At 40.2% G+C, this 22,176-nt stretch overlaps 1 protein-coding gene across 1 annotated transcript in view; it reads right to left on the bottom strand.

Moving 5' to 3' along the window:
- Positions 1–22,176, bottom strand: part of LRRC2 (leucine rich repeat containing 2) — an 82,470-nt gene that overhangs the window by 46,524 nt on the left and 13,770 nt on the right. The window contains exons 3-4 of the mRNA XM_030567861.1: positions 11,027–11,237; positions 18–174 (exon numbers count right to left, since the gene is read on the bottom strand). Of these exons, the coding sequence (XP_030423721.1) occupies positions 18–174; positions 11,027–11,237 (368 nt within the window). The remainder of the gene's footprint in view (positions 1–17; positions 175–11,026; positions 11,238–22,176) is intronic.

Here is a 22,176-nt window from a genome sequence, read left to right as displayed (position 1 = left end):
AGTCCAAATTAACATACCAATTTCAACTGGAAGATGTGTGATCTGGTTATTTGATAACTCCAATACTTTCAGCTCTTGAAACAGGGCAATGTAGGCTGGAATGGTTTGTATCTGTGTTTTGCAGATATGCCATTCTTTCAGATGTGTCTGTTCTTTCAATGAATCTGGCAATTCCTGTAATGAAATGAGATTACATCAATCAAGAGTATTTGGCTAGTATTTTATTTTTCCATGTGCTTAAGTGTTTTGTTGAATCAGGTCCAGAATAGTCTGGTCCTTTGAGATCCGCCTTTTAGCATTTATTAACGTTTCCAAATTTGTCTCCTTCTGAGGAGGAATATAGGGTATGTCTACACTGCAATTAAAAACCTGTGGCTGGACTATGCTAGCTGACTCGGGCTTGCAGGTGTCAGGTTAAGGGGCTATGTAATTGTAGTGTAGACTTTGGGGCTCAGGCTAGAGCTTGGACTCTAGGACCCTGAGTGGGGGAGGGCAGAGTTCAGGCACCAGCCCGAGCCCCAATATCTACACCACAATCAAAGAGCCCCGCAGCCAGAGTCAGCTGGCACAGGCCAGCTATGGGTCTAATTGCTATGTAGACATACCCACTGAGACTGAAGAGTGCAAACTCTTTCTAACTTGGTCATATAGCGACTGGATCAAAATAATGGGTAAAATTTTCAGAAGTGTCTACGTGACTGGGAAGTCTAAATCCCATTTTCAAAAAGTGACCTGGGCACTTAGGAGCCCAAGTCCCATTGACTTTCACTTTCTGAAATAGGACTCCTAAATCACTGAAGCACTTTTGAAAATGTTACCCCCAGATCTTTCTTTTGGCTTCAGGAAGCATGGAAATAGTGTCTTTAAACAGCTCATTAATTAGAAGCAATTTTTGCCTTGCCAATTTCTAGAATTATTTCAAATACTTGGGAAAGAATTTGCTACTGGGGTAATTTTCAAAACTCCATTCCGTTTAACCCATGTGTTTCAGCCGTTTTGAATGATGGGGAGTGCAGGTTTTTAAGCTTTCGAATTCATACTAAATTGTTTTAGTTAATTGGTTTTCAATTCTGGCCAACTGTACATGGTTTGAGTTATACAACAAATGCTCTAAACCTGGGTCAGATAGAAATCAGTTGATAAAGATGAAAATTAGGTAATTTTAGACCCAATTTTTGTAAAGTAGCATATCATCTAGCAATCTTACTGTTAGGTTTTATATCATTCTGCGGTGGTAACATCTGAAATAAAAAATCTAGCTGAGGTGCCATTACCATCTCTGCAGCAGTAACTCCACTTCATAAAATGAGTTTTAATAGTTTCCACCTTTACTCTGTTTAAATCTTTGTGTGGGGGTTTTGTTCTGTTCTTTTAGAATTTTACATTACAAAGGCAACTTTAACTGCAAAGGCCACAATTTTAACTTGTTTTTAAGATCAGAAACCTCAGTTTTTCTTTAGATTTGTTAGTTTCCCCCAAAATATTAATACGGTGACATATTTTAATAGGTTCCTCTTAATTAAGCACCAGTAATAGTGCTACGTATGTACAGCTAAATCATTCATCTTAACTTAATTAGCAGTACATTGAAACAGACATTCAAATGCTGACCACTGGGATTTTTTTAAAGAATAATTTAATGCTAGTTCTAATTCCATGATTTCATATATATATAAATCTGCAGACATTGAGTCGGTATGTAATTCTTTTTTTTCCCCTTTCTCTTTTTGATATGAATTGTTTCATTTTTTGCTTTATCTGCAAGGAAGTATTTAGCATATTTTGATTCATCCTATATATTTGTCAGTTTATGGCAGTTAAAAAAATAAAGTGCCTGAATTACCTCAAGGATGGTAATAAGCAATCTTTCTAAATTCTTGTGGAAGATTACCCCACCCTTTCCTTCCCCCACAACCCCTCCAAATGTGCAGTACTTATTTTTACATCTATTATAAATAAATAAATCATAAAGGTTCAAACTATGATTGGTCTTCTTTCATCTCATTCTTGATTTTCCCCACCATTATGGGCTAAACTAAGACTTAACTTGAAGCTTCAACCTATGGGGTAACACATACTTGTACCAGCCAAGGAGGAGCTCTCAGAAGGAATTGTGAGTCAGGGAGGAAGTGGTGGGGTGGCCCAGTACTTACGGGGCTAATCTAGGACTTACAAGATACCAGATTCAAAGGCCTTCTCTACCACATGTGATGTGGGCAAGTCACTTAGCCTTTCTGTGTCTCAGTTTCCCATCTGTAAAATGGAGATAATAGCACTTACTTACCTCACTGAGTGTTGTGAAGATAAAGACTATGAGGTGCTCAGATACAATGGTAATAAGGGCCACGTATGTAACTAGATAGATTAGAGACACTCCATTTAGTCACAATTCCTTCAGAGCTCCACTTTGGCATGAGGGTTAGATGGGTGTTGCATTATCCCTTTACCAAACCCAATGTATTTCTCTTCCCCCACTAACTGGTGCACACTCCTCTCCTCATCCACTTCATTCCCACTTGCTAGGGAGGGACAGTCTTTGGCATGCTCTCCTCCCACCCCAGAGGCAAGGTTTGGGTAGCTGCTGCTTGGAAGTTGGAAAGAGTGGACGGCAGAGAGAAAGCACATTACATTTCCTTGTTCCCTGGCTCCGCCGTGATCTAGCTCTATTGCTGTCCCTTCACTGGTCTGCCATTTCTTTCCATCTTGTGCACATTCTCCTAACACCTGTTATTCCTAATTCACCAAAATGAGCTCTGAGAGTGAAATCCTGGTCCTATTGGAGTCACATGGCAAAACTCCCATCAGCTTCACTGAGGCTAGGATTTCATCCTGAGCGTTCTCCATAAGTAAAAAGATAATCATGCAAAACCTTTTTCTTTGTTAGAGATAGACTGATCCAAAGTGCTGGGCTTTCCTCTGCTATCTAACTCCTTCATAACTTTGGGAATGTTATGAGGTTTGGGAACTTCATAACTGAGGGATTTATTCTATCGTCTGGAATCAATCTGAAAGGCTTAGAAAATTTTACTTATGTTTCATTAAGAACTAAGTATCAGAGGGGTAGCCATGTTAGTTTGGATCTGTAAAAGCAGCAAAGAGTCTTTTGGCACCTTATAGACTAACAGACGTATTGGAGCATGAGCTTTCGTGAGTGAATACCCACTGACGCCACGTGCATTTGACGAAGTGGGTATTCACCCATGAAAGCTCATGCTCCAATAAGTCTGTTAGTCTGTAAGGTGCCACAGGACTCTTTGCTGCTATTAAGAACTAAGGATTGCTACAGCAGTATCAAGCAGCGCTCTCAAGCAATTAAAAAAAATAATCATGATTAATCACACTGTTAATAATAGAATACTATTTATTTAAATATTTTGGATGTTTTCTACATTTTCAAATATATTGATTTCAATTATAACCCAGAATACAAAGTGTGCAGTGCCCACTCTATATTTATTTTTATTACAAATATTTTCACTGTAAAAAAAAAAAGAAATAGTATTTTTAAACTCATCTACTACAAGTACTGTAGTGCCATCTCTTTATCATGAAAGTTGACCTTACAAATGTAGAATTATTTTTTTAAAAACGCTGCATTTAAAAATAAAACAATGTATAATTTTAGAGCCTGCAAGTCCACTCAATCCTACTTCTTGTTCAGCCAATCGCCCTGATAAACAAGTTTACATTTGCAGGAGATAATGCTGTCCGCTTCTTGTTTACAATGTTACCTGAACGTGAAAACAGATGTTCTCATGGCACTGTTGTAGCCAGTGTCGCAAAATATGTATGTGCCGGATGCGCTAAAGATTCATATGTCCCTTCATGCTTCAACCACCATTCCAGGGAACATGCGTCCATGCTGACAGGTTCTGCTTGATAACAATCCAAAGTAGTGCAGACTGACACATGTTCATTTTCATTATCTGAGTCAGATGCCACCAGAACACGGTTGATTTTCTTTTTTGGTGGTTCTGTAGTTTCCGCATCAGAGTGTTGCTTTTTTAAGACTTCTGAAAACATGCTCCGCACTTCATCCCTCTCAGATTTTGGAAGGCACTTCAGATTCTTAAACCTTGGGGCAAGTGCTCTAGCTATGTTTAGAAATCTCACATTAATACCTTCTTTGCGTTTTGTCAAATTTGCAGTGAAAGTGTTCTTAAAATGAACAATATGTTCTAGGTCATCATCCAAGACTGCTGTAACAAGAAATATATGGCAGAATGCAGGTAAAACAGAGCAAGGGAATTCTCCCCCAAGGAATTCAGTCACAAATTTAATTAACGCATTATTTTTTTAAAGAGTGTCATCAACATGGAAGCATGTCCTCTGGAATGGTTGCTGAAGCCTGAAGGGGCATATGAATATTTAGCGTATCTATCACACAAATACCTTGCAGTGTCAGCTACAAAAGTGCCATGCAAATAATGTCTGTTCTTCCTTTCTGGTGACATTGTAAATAAGAAGAGGGCAGAATTATTTCCTGTAAGTGTAAACAAACTTGTTTGTCTTAGCGATTGGCTGAACAAGAAGTATGACTGAGTGGACTTGTAGGCTCCAAAGTTTTACATTATTTTGTTTTGGAGTGCAGTTATATAACAAAAAAAATCTACATTTGTAAGTTGCGCTTTCACGACAAAGAGATTGCTCTACAGTACTTGTACATAAATACTATTTTTGTTTATCATTTTTACAATGTAAATATTTATACTCAAAAATAATATACGCTTGGATTTCAATTACAACACAAAATACAATATATATGAAAATGTAGAAAACATTCAAAATATTTAATACATTTCAATTGGTATTCTATTGTTTAACACTGCAATTAAAACGGTTAAAAATTAATTTTAATTGTGATTAATTTTTTTGAGTTAATCACATGAGTTAACTGTGATTAATTGACAGCCCTAGTATCAAGATATTCTTTGTGGAGGTTTGGTACAGTAATCAGGCCAAATTCAAACCTGATTGCAATGGAGTTGAACCCACTCACACTAACTAATGAATGAAACACTTAAATGGCAAGAAGCCAGTCAAAGTAAATTCATTTAATAAGTCAAATAAATATTCATGGCATTGGTGTTTTTTTGTTGTTTTTTTTTGCAGCCTTCACCCATCTGCAGTAGCTAAAGCTTTCTCTGAAGAACTTATTTAATTCAGTAGGTACACGTTTGTGGTAAAATCACAAAAAATCTCAACTAAGAGCTTTATCAACTGGTTATCATTCTCTGCTAGGTAGCTGATTCAGACACATGTTGTTAAGAGTCTAAAAGCACTACAACATTATTTTTTCATCAGGGGTTCACTTGGGAGATTCTCTAAGGGCAGATAAGGATAAACTACATGAAGAGGGAATTGCACCTTAAAGGGAGACCTATGAAGAAGCTGTAGACAGAAGAGTCATGCATTGGGAGGACAAATGAGAGAGAGACACCAAAAAATGAAGGGAGAAGGAGGAAAGCGAAGAGGGAAAGAGTTAAAATAAAACAGTGGGCCAGATCCTCAGCTGACATAAATTATTTGTAGTGCAGTAGCATCTAGACAACCCGATTGATTGGGGCCCCACTGCGCTAAACACAGTACCAATATATAATAAGAGACACCTCACCTGCTCCAAAGAGCATACAAGCTAAATAGACAAGACAGATAAACAGTGGGAGGGGAAACAGATGAAGTGATTTACCCACGGTGACATAGCAGATCCTGGGTAGATCTGGGAATAGAACCCAGATCTCCAACTTAGTGTGCCAGTCAGTAGACCACCTTGCTTCACCAGCTAATGAGCTGAACTAGTGTTTTGAATTTTATAGGACTTCTCATGTGCTTAAAGAGATGCATAAATCTTTACAGAAACTGGGCCTCGTTTCCTGATTTCAGGACTAATTATTTTACATCAGTCTACGTTAAACAGCATTTGCAATCTGTTGTCCTTAATCCCAAATGATTTTAATCCTTTTGAAACTAGCAGCATTGTTCTTCATTATTTGCTCTGCCTCCTATTTTATTTGGACAAGTGACTGAGGCAATATCTTTTATTGGACCAACTTCTGTTGGTGAGAGAGACAAGCTTTCAAGCTACACTGAGCTCTTTTTCAGGTTTGGGAAAGGTACTTAGAGTGTCAGAGCCAAATACAAGATTGAACAGATAGTTTAGCATAAGTAGTTAGCACATATTCTAAGGGATCATCCAATGTCTCCTTATTTTAGTTGTATTTCCAAAATAAACTCTCATTTAAAATAATAATAAATGTGGGCAATGACACCAATTAAGCAAGAGGAAAAGGTAAGTGTTACAATCAATTATGAAAAATTATTTTTAAGAAATTGGGGGGAATATCCAACAAACTACAATTTACAACCCATCAATTTTTAACAAAATTCAAAGATGAAAACAAAGCTTTAAAATTCATAACTTATTCATCACTGCTCAGACCTGTTTTGGACATACCTAGTTTCTTGCCAACTATAAACACAAAACCTTTTGACATTAGTTAACAAGGGGCATCATTAGGATAACTCAAGGTCTCTCAAGGTCTAGGATAACTCAAGGTCTCTGTAATAACCACTTATCAAGTCCAACAGAAATACTCCATTCCTTTCAAATACAGCTATTTTCTCCCTAATAATATAGACATAGATAAAGAGCTCTAAAATGCTGAAAATATTATTTAATCTCTAAATTATTTAATATTATTTAATATTAAGGGACTCACATCCTCAATCATACAACAGATGAGAGTATAGAATAAGTTCCTCATCAATACCCCGAGGTCTGGAGTAACCATTTTGATTTCTGTATCACTGATACTGCTTGGAAAGCTATTTTTAAATCCACTAAAGTTCTTTCAGTTTTCACAGCTCGTGTGGAAACCCAATATAAAATACATTATCTGACTGAGATGACTGTTATGTATCAGCTGCATGAATTCTGATGTTACTCTCACATAGAAGTTTTCTTTCCTATATGGCGAGTACACCATATAATAGTTAATTCCTGGCTGGACATATTTCCATAATGGACACCTTACTAACCTGGAAGATTCAAATGACACTACTTGGAAAAAGTTTTGTAGACTAATACACTAGATCCACTGTCCCAGCACTATTCAGTACTTACTGTTTGCTGTCGAGTTAGCTCTAGCTGTGAACTGGAAATCTACACTTCAATCAAAACTGTGGTTCCAGACATTAATCTATACATGTTCTTCTACCATCCTCATCAACGTAATAGCTCAGCACCTTCCAGTAGTGCATTACATTATGACTAACATCTGTCATGTATGGTTAACACTCTCTTTCATGCTCTCTCCAGGGAGAGAATAGTGGGTGCAGTGAAGTACTTTGTTTTATTAGGGTTTGTTGGAGAGTTTTTAACTGCAGATGCTTCTATATGTTTATATCACAGAAGGCAAGGTCAAAGAAGCATGCTCTTATAGCAGAAAGTGATAAAGTTTGTGATGGTCCTTCATTTCTGTAGGAATTCCACAGTTTCAAGGTCAATCTACACTGTAGTTGTGCAGCTCTTGCTGCAGTAGTATAGACATGCCACTAATTAAATAGCTAGGCAGACAAAAGTTACTCTCTGAGGGCTTGTCTACATCAGAAAGTTGCAGCGCTGGTGAGGGAGTTACAGCGCTGCAACTTTGAGAGTGTCCACATCTGCAGGGCATCACCAGCGCTGCAACTCCCTGTTTGCAGCGCTGGCCGTACTCCCGTTTTGTCTCGGGTGTAGAGGATCCAGCGCTGGTGATCCAGCGCTGGTAATCCAATGTAGACAGTTACCAGCGCTTTTCTTGACCTCCGTGGAAGGAGGAAGCCTCTGGTAATCAAGCTGGTTTCCTTTCCCGGTTTGCTCTCACGGTCCCGGAGCCAGCCAGCAAACCGCAGGGAAGGAGACCTGCTTGCTCGCGGTTCCGGGACCGAGAGAGCAAACCGGGAAAGGAGACTAGCTTCGCCGCGGTTTGCTCTCTCGGTCCCGGAGCCAGCCAGCAAACCGCAGGGAAGGAGACCTGCTTGCTCGGGGTTCCGGGACCGAGAGAGCAAACCGCGGCGAAGCTGGTTTCCTTTCCCGGTTTGCTCTCTCGGTCCCGGAACCCCGAGCAAGCAGGTCTCCTTCCCTGCGGTTTGCTGGCTGGCTCCGGGACCGAGAGAGCAAACCGCGGCGTTCCCGGTTTGCTCTCTCGGTCCCGGAACCCCGAGCAAGCAGGTCTCCTTCCCTGCGGTTTGCTGGCTGGCTCCGGGACCGAGAGAGCAAACCGCGGCATTCCCGGTTTGCTCTCTCGGTCCCGGAACCCCGAGCAAGCAGGTCTCCTTCCCTGCGGTTTGCTGGCTGGCTCCGGGACCGAGAGAGCAAACCGCGGGGAAGCTGGTTTCCTTTCCCGGTTTGCTCTCTCCTCCCGGAACCCCCCTTGAAGCCGCCCAACAGCGCTGCAGTGTGGCCACATCTAACACCACTTGCAGCGCTGGTTGCTGTAAGTGTGGCCACTCTGCAGCGCTGGCCCTATACAGCTGTACTAATACAGCTGTAACAACCAGCGCTGCAAAATTTTAGATGTAGACATGGCCTGAGTAGCTTTATGATTTCCCCCCTTTTCTCATAATAGGCACTAGAAAAGGTTATACTGGCACTAGAAAAGGTTCAGAAAAGAGCAACTAAAATGATTAGGGGTTTGGAGAGGGTCCCATATAAGGAAAGATTAAAGAGGGTAGGACTCTTCAGCTTGGAAAAGAGGAGACTAAGGGGGGATATGATAGAGGTATATAAAATCATGACTGATGTGGAGAAAGTGGATAAGGAAAAGTTATTTACTTATTCCCATAATACAAGAACTAGGGGTCACCAAATGAAATTAATGGGCAGCAGGTGTAAAACAAATAAAAGGAAGTTCTTCTTCACGCAGTGCACAGTCAACTTGTAGAACTCCTTACCTGAGGAGGTTGTGAAGGCTAGGACTATAACAGCGTTTAAAAGAGAACTGGATAAATTCATGGTGGTTAAGTCCATAAATGGCTACTAGCCAGGATGGGTAAGGAATGGTGTCCCTAGCCTCTGTTTGTCAGAGGATAGAGATGGATAGCAGGAGAGAGATCATTTGATCATTGCCTGTTAGGTTCACTCCCTCTGGGGCACCTGGCATTGGCCACTGTCAGCAGACAGATACTGGGCTAGATGGACCTTTGGTCTGACCCGGTACGGCCGTTCTGATGTTCTTATGTTCTAATACACACATAAATAATTATCTCTGATTGTGAAAATGCTTCAGAACACTTTTATCTTTCTACAAACCAACTCCACTACTAATTGATTGGCATCAGTTGAGGAAGTGGACTCCTTGTCTCACTTCTAAACTGAAGTATCAAGAAAAGCAATGCCAACTGTTATTTCTACTATGCCATGACTGGTAAGTTCTACTTATGATTTTGTTTTAAACAAATGCAGAACAAAATTTGTCTCTGAACCATCAAGGAATGCAAGCAAACCTTTGGATATTTTAAAAGTAATTGACAAGCCAACCTAAGCTAATATCGTTACTGCCGTCTCCTTTGTGCTATAGGTGGAACTAGGGAACAATCCCATTGTATTGTGATAGTTTACTACCAAGCTTTCCAGAGGACTACATTATACACATAAGTGCAGAATTAATGATCAACATTGTGATATTGCACTCTATGATTTTAAGAATAATTTTAATGATTATATGATGAGTGTGAATATAATGTAACTAAAATATGCTTCATGCAAAAGGTCTCTTGTAAGGTATCATTACAAAGCTTATAATCTACTGAGTGTGGTCATCCTAATTGTATAAATGTATCACTCTTATATCTGAAACTAGAAATATGAAATATATCTCTGAGGTCCTATTGAGTTATGCAAAGTGTGAGCCATTAACGGTGGTTTGGAATTTTAACGGCTCCCATTAACTAGGACAATTGACTGGAGATGGCTCTGTTTTACTTGTAAGTCTTCCTGTATATGTATGTGCTGGCAAGTTGGAAATGAAGTCTTACAGTGACATGTGTTCATATCAGCTGAACTGGAATCCATCTTTAACCTGGTGTATTTCCATTGAGAAGGAATGATGGGAACTCAGAGGGATTCCCACCTTATGCAAAAGATATATAAGTGGATGGAACAGAACAAATGGGGCGGTCATCATGAGAAATCCCCTAGCTGCCACCTGAGCTGGAACAAGTGCTGGACCAGGGGAAAGGATTGTGCCCAGACTAGGAAGGCATCCAGTCTATAAAAGAAACTTATTGAAACATCTCTGAGGGTGAGATTTTATCAGTATTCAGTTTTATTAATATACTAGGCTTAGATTTGCGTGTTTTATTTTATTTTGCTTGGTAATTCACTTTGTTCTGTCTGTTATTACTTGGAATCACTTAAATCCTACTTTCTGTATTTAATAAAATCACTTTTTATTAAATATTTAACCCAGAATATGTATTAATACCTGGGGGGGGGGAACAGCTGTGCATCTCTCTCTATCAGTGTTATAGAGGGCGAACAATTTGTGAGTTTACCCTGTATAAGTTTTATGCAGGGTAAAATGGGTTTATTTGGGGTTTGGACCCCAGTTGACATTGGGCATCTGAGTGTTAAAGACAGGAACACTTCCTAAGCAGCTTTAAGTTAAATCTGCGGCTTTGGGACATGTGGTTCAGACCCTGGGTCTGTGTTGGAGCAGACTGATGTGTCTGGCTCAGCAAGACAGGGTGCTGGAGTCCCAAGCTGGCAGGGAAAACAGGGGCAGAAGTAATCTTGGCACATCAGTTGGCAGCCCCAAAGGGGTTTCTGTGATCCAACCTGTCACAAACATATTTTAAAACTAAAAATGTTATTAACTTATAGCAAGAAAGGAAGGTAATATTATTTTCACTTCTAATACAGTAGAAAACTATTCATAATGGACTAGAATGTCAGGCTTTGGCATAAAATGTTTTGTTAGGGGAAAAAAAAATGTGCCATGCTAATCAGCCAAACACTGCAGAAAAAGGCTCAGACTATGTTTACCGTCCAGTGCTCTCCAGAAAGTTGAAAAATAAACTTGCTTCTTTCTTTATCTGTTTCGTCTGACAAAGTACTCTTCTTACAGAGCTGAGTTTTCTTCTCAGTTTTATCCAAAATCTTCACAGTGGTATCTATGAAACCATTCTTTAGGTATGCAGATTGTGGAATGCCTTTCTTTCTGCACTCTAGTACAAAGTCCCATTCTTGCTTTATCCTGAAATAGTTCAGATAAAGAGTTTCTATGAATTCAAATAACAGAACTCAAAAACTTAAAGTCTTATATTTTAAAAGGAGACTCACTCCTACCTCCAAATTAGTGCACACATTTCACACATGTAAATAACATTTGAATGCACACAAATCAGATGGAAATCCATTTGATTTTTGCACTAAAACAGTCCTGCTTGCACTTGGAAAGGCATAGGCATCTTTGCGTAGGCAAATGACTAAAGATGCAAATTATGCATGTAAATTTAGAGGCCATTTTTATAACTCCTGGCCCAAGAGTATTGCTTGGGTTTGTAAGGATGAATAGTAGAATTCAGATGAGTAGGCTCTTCTTTAATGCGTATGAGAACAAGATCAGCTCCAGAAAATAATGCTCACATATAGGGGCCTATCCTATATGAATTTTGCCATTGGATTTCAATAGGAGTAGGCTCACACTAAACAAGTTACCAATATATATGCATACAATGGAGACCCTACATTGGTCCTGGGTTTATGCTCATAATTTTGCAACTGGAAAAATATTCTCTCAACCTTTTCCAGCCATTGGAAATAATTTTTTTCCCCTGACTTTTTAGATTCAAGTAAAGAGTTTTTACCTAGAAAAGAAAAAAGAAAAAATGTCTAAAACTATCGTGTGTACATCATAGAAGAGGTGAAGTTAAAGGTTAGATAATATATTTTACCCCTGCTAATTTCAACATCAACGATACTTAGGGCTTGACTACGTGAAAAAGTTGCATCAATATAAATGAGGGTGATTTTAGAGACACATATTTTGATTTAAGGGTAGCTTATTTTGGTTTGGCTCAAGTCAATTAAGGAACAGGTGTAACTAAACCAAAATAAGCCATTCCTATACCAAAAGAAGAGTCTCCACAGACCCTTTTGCCCCAGTTTAACCATACTGGTTTAAAAGCCAATTTAAATTATACTGATGCAATTTGGTAATGGAGACGAGCCCTTCCATGAACCCAGAAATCACTGGCAAAACAGGGAGCAGGCAGTGGCAAGGAAAGAGTTAATAGAGAGTTCACACAGGAACAAGTAGGAAAAAATCTAAAAAATACTGTTATAATATACATTGAGAAAAATAGGTCCAAGACACCTACATGCTATTTTCTAAAATTATTCTACCAGTGAGTGCATCTAATTAACTATAAAAGCTTTTTGTTGTTGTGAGTGAAAAGGTGGGCAAAACAGAAGTGTGCAGAGAAAAATTAAAATAAACCCCAGAAGGAAGAAGAGGGAAGAGAAAAAGAAAAGCAACAGGATTTGAACCATTAAAAAGGGGAAAACTAAAAAGTACCTAAACCCCTAGAGTTCTCTTCTCTGATATCTTGGAAATAATCCTAACTTAGATACCACTGCGGTACTGCTCCTTCTTTGTACTCTCCTCCTCCACTTGTCTTCCAGGTATATGCATTCTATAATTGTTGAATTTTGATTCTGTGGCACAATTCTCACACATCCATGGAATTCCTTGATTGTCCACCAAAGAATTAAAAATTTCACTGTGATAATTCAGTGAACTGATAATTGGCTTTTTTATGCCTTGCTTGCCCTTTACTCAGCCAGTCCCATAAATGGTTGTTTCATCTCTAGCTGGTTGAATTCAGGAAACCTGAAGTAAGTAGAAGAGGTGGGATCATAAAAATCTTCCCCCAGCCCAGAAGCAGGCCACCTCCATGCTGACCGTTATTCCCAACCCAGGGACGACTTGAGATAACACAATAAAACCCACAAAGGGCAAGATTTAGCTCTAATACCTTTAACTGTGGTAACAAGCAAATACAAACATTTAGAGGCAATACTACATTGTTAGTTGAGTAAAATGCAGTTCCTCTGAAAATTCAATTATTGATCAATGCAGCAAAAGAGAGACTGAATGCAAAAGAATTATGACAACTACAAACTTGATGACAAATTCAGCATGAATATAATCACACAGTGATGTAAGAGGAAAGAAGAAATTTTACATAGCTTTTTAATGTCAGCTTAATGCAATATGCTCTTCAGAGCTTTTATAAAACGATCTCACATGGTCATCAGGTTAAGCATCATAGAGAAATACTGCATGCGGATGGAGAGTGAATTATACCAATGGGGCAACAAACATGTCCGATTTTATCCAGTATGTGTCAGAATAAAGACATGGTCAATTCCAAGGGCAGATGTTCTAATCACTTGCAATCATTGTTTGTACCACTGGGGCTGCATCACCAACCAAATATAAATCAATACAGCTTTCCTTGCACAGAAAAATACTTCTATATAGGCTTGGAAGAATTTGATTTTTATTAGTAAACATCGATTTTCACCATACACACACAAACAGACAAAAAAAATTCATCTATAATAATCTAAATGTACAGATAGGCAAAGTAAGACAAGTACTTCTTGACAATTTCTTAGAGACTGATTTAAGTATATTTACTGTGTATATTTTGATGTGATGTTGACAGTTTGTGTTTTAGTAGTTATAAAGCTTTAATTTTTTTAATCTCCATCTTTGTTGTCATTAATTACTGACAACTGTGAAAATTTAAATAGGTAAAAATCTAAAAAAAAAAAAGCTTTAAAGTTAATGCTGATATTATCCATCAAAATTAGAAAAAAATAAAAATTAAATTCTGCCAAGCCTACTCATAAATCAATGGCTGGCTCTTTATTCAACCTACTAGTCTAATCTGATGCCAGATAAAAAATTCAGAGAATTTTCCAGGGCCGCCCAGAGGATTCCGGGCACCTGGGGCCCTTGGTGGCAGGCGGCTCTGGTGGACTTCCCGCAGGCATGGCTGCGGAGGGTCCGCTGGTCCCGCGGCTCCGGTGGAGCATCCGCAGCCATGCCTGCAGGAGGTCCACCAGAGCCGAGGGACCGGCAAGCGGCAGGGCGCCCCCCACACGGCGAAATGTCTAGAGCCGGCCCTGTTCAGTGGTGGGGGGCCCTTCCGTTCCAGGACCCGCTGCCGAAGTGCCCCGAAGACCCGCGGCGGCGGCCCCCCACAGGCAAATTACCACCGAAGCGGGACCCACCGCCGAAGTGCAGCCCACTCTTTGGCGGTAATTCCGTGGCGGGGGGGCTCCCGCCGCAGGTCTTCGGGGCACTTCGGTGGCGAGTCCCATAACAGAAGGGCCCCCCGCCGCTGAATTACTGCCAAAGACTGGGTTGCACTTCTGCGGCAGGACCCGATTCGGCGGTAATTCACTGGCGGGGGGTCCTTCCACCCTGGAGCGGAAGGACCCTCACCATCAGCGAAGACCGAGAGCGGAAGAAGCTCCTGGGCCCGGCCCTGCAAGAGTTTTCCGGGCTCCCTGGAGCGAGTGAAGGACCCCGCTCTAGGGGCCCCGAAAAGCTCTCGTGGGGGCCCCTGCGGAGCCCGGGGCCTGGGGCAAATTGCCCGTCTTGCCCCCCCCCCCGGGCGGCCCTGGAATTTTCACAGACAAATTGATAAACATCATTAAATGTAATGATATATCTGTCAATTGTATGCTACAGGTAATATCAGACCAAGGTGAGAGGGACATCTAGGGGTTCCTCACTCTGTTCTAGCTAGTCACTGTTAAAGTGTGTGATTGCCATTATTTCTTATGGAACCCTTATCAAAATAAACTTTTATCTCTGACAATCTCATATAAGGGAAATTATGTATTATCACACTTCTGCTATCAAATGCTATCATGCATGCCTTCGAAAAACAAAAAAAGCCTCTGTTGTGAGTGAGAAAATTCTATAAAACAGTGCAACAAATTCTTGGGTGGTTGGCGCCAGGGGCTGAGAGAGGGGGATAAGGGTTCTTTTAAGAAAATACTCCAACAGCAACTATTTAACACTTCCAGTCCTTTTTAAATCTGTTAACTTTTCTCTAAGGAAAGTAAGTAGGTTTCCAGTCTAAATGCTTTGTTTTGAAGACTGGCTTTCTTTTAAAGGCCCTGGAAATCCCAGGAACACATTTTCCCCTACAACAAATGCATAAAATGGTGAGGAAATCTTTTATTGGACCAACTTCTTAACTCAGCCACCTTGTCTCTCTAATATCCTGGTGTGAGAAAACTGGATTTGACGTAACTTGCAACCATCTTGTGTACATAGCACCATCCCCTGCCTAAATGGAAGCGAGGATACCACATAGCAAGGACAAATTATTGCCTAAGGCAGACAGAACAAAACCAGCTGCACACTGCAATTTTTACTGAGTGTGACAGATAAAGTGAAAGAACAGATTCATGAAAAGGGGGAAGAAATATGGGGAACTGACTTTGAAATGTTTTTGCTGAAGCTGCTTTGCTAATAAAGAAAATAATGAATTGTTATTGGCTATTGAGATAAAAAGTTACCACTGCTTTGGGTTCTGAAAGCGCTGGATAACTCTGGGACCAATACAGCAACATGTAAGAAAGTTACAGAGATACAAACCTCATAACCCCTAAAGTTTATTTTTTGTTCTTTTTATTAATTAGTAAAAGTGTTGATGTTATTAAGCTGTGTAATAGCTTGATCCTCATCCTACCATTAAGTAGCAGAGGGATAACCATGTTATCCGGATCTGTAAAAAGGGACAAAGAGTCCTGTGGTACCTTTTAGACTAACAGACATATTGGAGCATAAGCTTTCAGGGCTGAATACCCACTTCGTCAGACACATGAGTCTGACGAAGTGGGTATTCACCCATGAAAGCTTATGCTATAATATGTCTGTTAGTCTATAATGTGCCACAGGACTCTTTGTCATATCCTAACTGCTAGTTAATGTTTCACTTGTTTTAAAGAGATGGCTATCATTCTCATGGTATTTAAGAGATAATTTGGCCACAACTGGGCCCAGTGCAGTTGGGCATGTGGCATGAGTACAGCATAAAAAGGGGAGTGTTCCTTTTGGGGCATGGAGATCATTCCAGTATGATCTGAGGCCTCAATTCAGCAAAATACTTAAGCATATGCCTAATGTTAAGCACAGAAGTAGTCACACTGGTTTCAATGAGGTTATTTCTGTGTTGATAGCTAGTTATATGAATAAGTACACCTTATTGAAACAGAAGTCACTCTTGCCATAGAAACCTGCCAACATTGTGATAACCTCACTACAGACCAAGCAAGTATCAGTTTTCAGTAAGCCCTTAAGGTAGTATTTTTGAGGTATAGAGTAGGATCAGCAGAGATTGTGACTATTTGTTTAAGAGTTACTGGTTTGGTTATCAGGACCGGCTCTACCTTTTTTGCTGCCCCAAGCAAAAAAAAAAAGAAAGTTGGCTGACGAACTGCCGAAGCAAAAAAAAAAAAAATTGGCCAACGAACTGCTGCCCCCTGAACCCTGAATAGCAGGAATGCCGCCCCTCAGAATGTGCCGCCCCAGGCACCTGCTTCCTCAGCTGGTGCCTGGAGCAGGCCCTGTTGGTTATTGCTCATCTTGTCTTCAGTAAGACCTAGCCTAACCCCTTCCCCCGCACCATCCAAAATCCCTTTGTTATATTGATGTGTGAAGATCAAACAAACTACATTTCTCCCCCTAATGAGGATGGGAAAGTTCTGTGCTGCTGCCATTTTATATTCTCCAGAGATTTCACTTTGGAAGAAATACAAATAATTAATGAGTATAAATAATGTTATTCTTTGAAGGAGTGACCTGTTTGGAAAAGTAGTAGGGTGACTGGATTTAGTATCCAAAAGGATTTCAGAGTCATTAACTGAGAGGATACCATTCATTTTTGAGGGTGAGTGGCTAAAATCCTTTCCCCAGCATAATTTAAGACCTACTCAGTGGCTGGATGAGAGGTCTCAAAGGAAGAGATAAGTGCTTTAGGAAGTGGTGTTATATTTCATTACATGACACTTTTCCCTCAGAATCACTGCTAAAAAAAATAGCCTAGCAAAGTATGTGAGGGTACTGTATTAACTGACATGTCATCTGTCGGGTGAGACTCACCTGAAGACCTAGCCACTTGGGTTAATTAAATGATCCCATGGAATCTTTTGCAAAATTAGAATTGTTAATCTGGACCAAATTTCAGTTTAAGTAATTCTGGTTAATGAAATTTCCCCCATAATTCCAAGTATTCTTTTCTTCCCATCCTAAGCTACTGCCCTGTTGTACAGGATAGCAGCTGAAGAATATGAGCTGCAATGTAACAGACAGAAAACTATATTTCTGTTAATTATATTATGTATAAAGATCTATATGAGCAAATGCACATGAACAAAAACAAATTATATTGCTAAAATGGTAGCTAGCTTTGTATAATTACTTCTGTTCTAACCACCAATTTTTTAAGTATTCATAATTTTCTAAAACACTTGATTTGGTCTAAGTGTGGTAAGAAAGTTTCTCAAAAATAGCTGAACCACTTTTTGCTCAGTGAAGGACCAAAAATAAAATACTTTCACTATTGTAAAAAATCTTATAGCTTAAAAAAAATAGTCACAAGCAGTAAAACAACTGGAACTCAAACAATAAAGTCCAGCAGAGAAATAGAGGAGAGGCTTTGAGTGTTCTAGTAAGAGTTAGTTTTGATCAACAAAGTTATAAGTCTTTGAAAAAAAGTTACACGCTGCACATTAACTGAATATTGTCCATGCTTTTTTCATACATTCAGAAAGAGTCCAACTCATGGTTACCTTAGCTACACACTGAAAAAGTAAGTGAAGATAAGAAATGTGTGAGACAGTTCTGCAAGCTCTGCCTTATTCACTTCATGTTTTGTTGGTGGGCTGGGAATGAACCAAGAGTATTTACTGAGCCACTTCTTGAGGAGAACCTTAGGTAGCTACACTGGACATTTCCACATTTTTCAGAGCTTAATGGTGCAGTCTTAGCTTTGTATTAACAGTGTGTTTGTGTTTTAATTGTAGATTATGGTGTAAGTTATAGGGTACTTACCTTTTATTCATTTATTTATTTTTTGAAGACGATCACAGAAGGTGGAGATAGATTTCCACATGATGAGTGCACTTAACATACTACATGAAGCTTCTCTGACAGCATGCCGGATTTCTATTTATGCTTCAGTATTACAGGATGCAACAAAAAAAATCACTGAGTATCATCAGAATGTAGAAGAACCAATTTGAAGCTGTATTGTAAACAACATTACTTACATTTTAAAATGATAGTCTTTATTTACATGCTGACATTGCATTAAACCAAACCCATTCCCACGCATTAGCTGCTGGCTCTAGTCTCTAGAATTTGTGTTGATTTCTATACAGATGTAGTGAACATACAGTACTATACATTTCTAACATATTGTGGCTTATTATTTAAGCCATGTTCTGGAAAATTTACCATGAGGTTTTCTGGTAGGTTTTGGGATCTTGAATAAAATAATCATTTACTCCTGGCCAGTGTTTTAAGAGACAGAAAGGCAAAACACTAAGCTACCTGCTGGCCTGTACAAGTGCCCCACTATTTAGCAATACACCGGCTTTTCTGAGTTTATCTAACCCATCTCCATTTCCGAAAAGCACCTCACATAATTCTATCTCCCCAAGTGCATTGAAATACAAACACACAACTTTCAAGTGCTTTGGGAAGCATAGAGAACCTCCCTGCTTATGTAGAAAGTCAGTTTCTTTTCAATCAATTAAGTTCCTCTCCAAAATACAAACAAGTTTGCAGAAAAAGCTTTGTCCTAGCAGAAGCTGTCCCCCACCAGGGGTACAATCAACCTCTACCCAAACAAACAAAGTCTTTCCTGGTGTGAGACATAAAATATAGAATAGCAACAACAGCAAATCTTTTCTTTCACTAGGGGCATAATAAATATCATTCCCTCTATAGCACTTATTCAACACACTCTACTTCCTACTAGAACTGAGTTCATTCCACAACCTACCCCTGCTTGTTTGCTTGTCCCTTTCATACCCTACTCTTGGTCCTGATTGTTTATGCAGCCCAGCTCCATTGGCTCCACTCCTTAATCCTTTTCTTTCTAATTTCACAACTCTGGAGAGCCAAGAGGGAAACAGATGGTTGACTTGACTGCCCAAGTGGATCCAGGGCCCAGCAATCCAGGGCCTCTCATCATAGAACCCAGATAGGCAACACACCCAGTCACAATTTCTCACATCATCATACTTCAGAGTTAGGTTTTGCTGATAAGCTGTTAACACTTTAGAGTGGAACTCTCAGTAAAAGATTCATAATCTTTGTCACTTTTAACATAAATACAGTTCACAAATGTATGGAATTCCTTTATCAGAATCCATGTTTGCATAGGTAAGGTTTCCTCTTTGTAAAATCTTGTGTCTCAGAGGATTACAAATGAAGGAGAATCTTATATTTTTCACAGTGAGACTGTTTTAGAACTTTTAAGAGCTAAATTCTGCTTTCTCTACTCCAGCAAAACTCACTGAGAGTTTCTTTCAACTAAGGCTTAGAATTTGACTAAATAATAGCAAGTCCCTTTAAACTCAGGCCTTTGTCCATATGGAGACTTAGTTTGTGGCAAGCGGAGTGTAAATCTATAGCGCACTACTTTGTCACACACCAAATTACCAGCTACTGTACACTACAAGGTCCCTTTTGACCTACTGCTGTTTGAAACAGCCTTCTCTTTGAATCCCTACTTCTAACTGATCACTGTGGGCCAGATTCTGACACCCTTCCTCACCCTGAGTATGCACTGAGTACTTCTATTGATTTCAGTGGAAATACTTGAGCAGTAAGGAACTACTCAATGTGAAGAAGGGCATCAGAATCTGGTCCTACATATGACTCCCCTAAAACAGTGAGGTTTTTTCCCCTCCTTACCAGGAGACATTGGCTCCTGTTAGGAATTTAATCCCAGGTACATTCTTTATCTGTAGATGAGGGATACTTGGAAAGATGCAAAATATTTTCTTGCCTTTCAAAGCATCAAAACAAATCAAAGGAATCACTTCCAATCTGATCCTTATAATCTGGAGCCCCAGTGATCAGTACAAACTAGGTGCATGGGCACCTGCTCTTTCCATGTGGGAAGTGGCTTTTGGGAAAGTCATATGAATGTTTTGATTGATAACAAGCAGCAAAATCTAAAGCTGAATTTCTGTCTCTTTCTTTTAAGTTGTTAGAAATCATAGTCTCTTTAGTGGGCAGATTTTATGGATGGTTTCTCAGATATTATGTGAACATACATACAATATAAGTAGGGACAGATTGTGAACTACCCCTGCTCACCTGCACAGGGATGAAGGACCACGCAGGAAACCTAGCCAATGTTAACACACAAGAAACCTGGCCAAAGTCAAGTCCATTCCCTGTGCTCTGTGGATAGCAGGGACTACTTGCTCTTGATCTCTGCATGGAGGTACGTGACCAAAAGATGGTGAGGAGGGGTGGGAAGGAGGCGAGGTCATGTATTAATAATGCCTGCCCCCATACACACACACACAACACTGGCCCACTGATTTGGGGGAATTCTATACTGGACTAATCACTGATACCAAATCCTTACACCCATAACATATGCAGGGAGCAGTAGTGGAGAAATAATGTCTGTCTAAGGCAAAATCTCACTAACACTTCTCTGGGATGGTGCAGTCCACAGCACACCCTACTCAAGGATTATGGCTACATGTCACAAAGTAGACTTTACAGTACATGAATATTTATAGGTGCCAAATCCTACTCCCAGTATAGTAGGAGACCACTTCCAGCATAATACTATGTGACTATTGCACAACATGTGAATGTTTGTTATATAAACTTGAAAACAGGGATTCTTAATCTGATCTGGATAACCTTGTAAATATAAGCAGGAAGATTTATCTTGAACTTCTACTCAGGGAGACAAGTTTCAGAGGGGTAGCTGTGTTAGCCTGTTTCAGCAAAAACAATGAGGAGTCTTAAGGCACCACAAGACTCCACGTTGTTTTTACTCCAGGAGAGATTGTAAAAATGGCACTTTCTTACTCAGCAGATCGACTTTCTGTCTGAATTCAGTCAGTGCTCTTTTCTTTTCAGGCAAAACTGTTACTTTGGGGGAAAGCATAACACACTAAGTGTTGTGTATTAAAACAAACTAAAAGCAGAGAAAAAAAACTTTTGGATTAATAGCCCTCAGAAGGTAACTCCCTACCAATTGCAGAGAGCGGTTTCTTCCCACCTCATCTGCTCCTGCTTTAAAAGCCATCAAGCTTTGAGGAGCTCCTGCTGGGATAATAAGCCTTTGCAGGATCCACTAATGCAGGATGGTGCATTAAGGTTAGAATTTTTGAAAGGGCACCACCAACAGTTGTGGCTACTGAGAATTTGAAAACTGGACTGAGTGCTCTTTTGACAATCTGGCCCAGGAGACACAATGGGCAACAGTAGCTGATACATGGTTTTTAAGCACACACATCTCTTGGAAATTCTGTCATGTGACAAGAGGGTTTTTTCTCTAATTGTGAGTTTTGTATTAATTGTCATTTTCTTTGTGACTTTGGCCACATTGTTTTAACTCAGGGGCGGGCAAACTTTTTGGCATAAGGACTACAACAGATTTCATAAATTGTATGGAGGGCCGGTTAGGGGAGGGGTTTGTGGTCTGGCCCCCACCTCCTATCTGCGCCCTCCCCAGACTCCTGCCCCATCCTCCCCCCCCCCATTTCCTGACAGCACCTCTGGGACCCCTGTCCCATCCACACACCCCTCTTTCTGTCCCTTGACTGCCCCTGGACTCCCCCCCACCCCATCCTCTCATTCCTGATGGCTCCCCTGGGGCCCCTACCCCATCCAACCACCCCTTCTCCTTGTCCTCTGACTGCCCCTGGAACCACTGCCCCTGACTGCCCCCTGCTGCCCCATCCAATCCCCTCTCCTTCCTGACTGTCCCCTCAGACTCCTGCCCCCATTCAACCCCCTGTTTCCTTCCCTGACCACCATCCATACTCCTGCCCCTTGACCACCAACTGGAACTCCTCTGCCCTCTATCCAGCCCCCACTGCTCCCTGTCCCCTTACCACGC

Source organism: Gopherus evgoodei, chromosome 6 (genome assembly GCF_007399415.2).
Source record: "Gopherus evgoodei ecotype Sinaloan lineage chromosome 6, rGopEvg1_v1.p, whole genome shotgun sequence".
Lineage (NCBI taxonomy): Eukaryota > Metazoa > Chordata > Testudines > Testudinidae > Gopherus > Gopherus evgoodei.
This window is presented reverse-complemented; position numbering and strand designations above follow the sequence as displayed.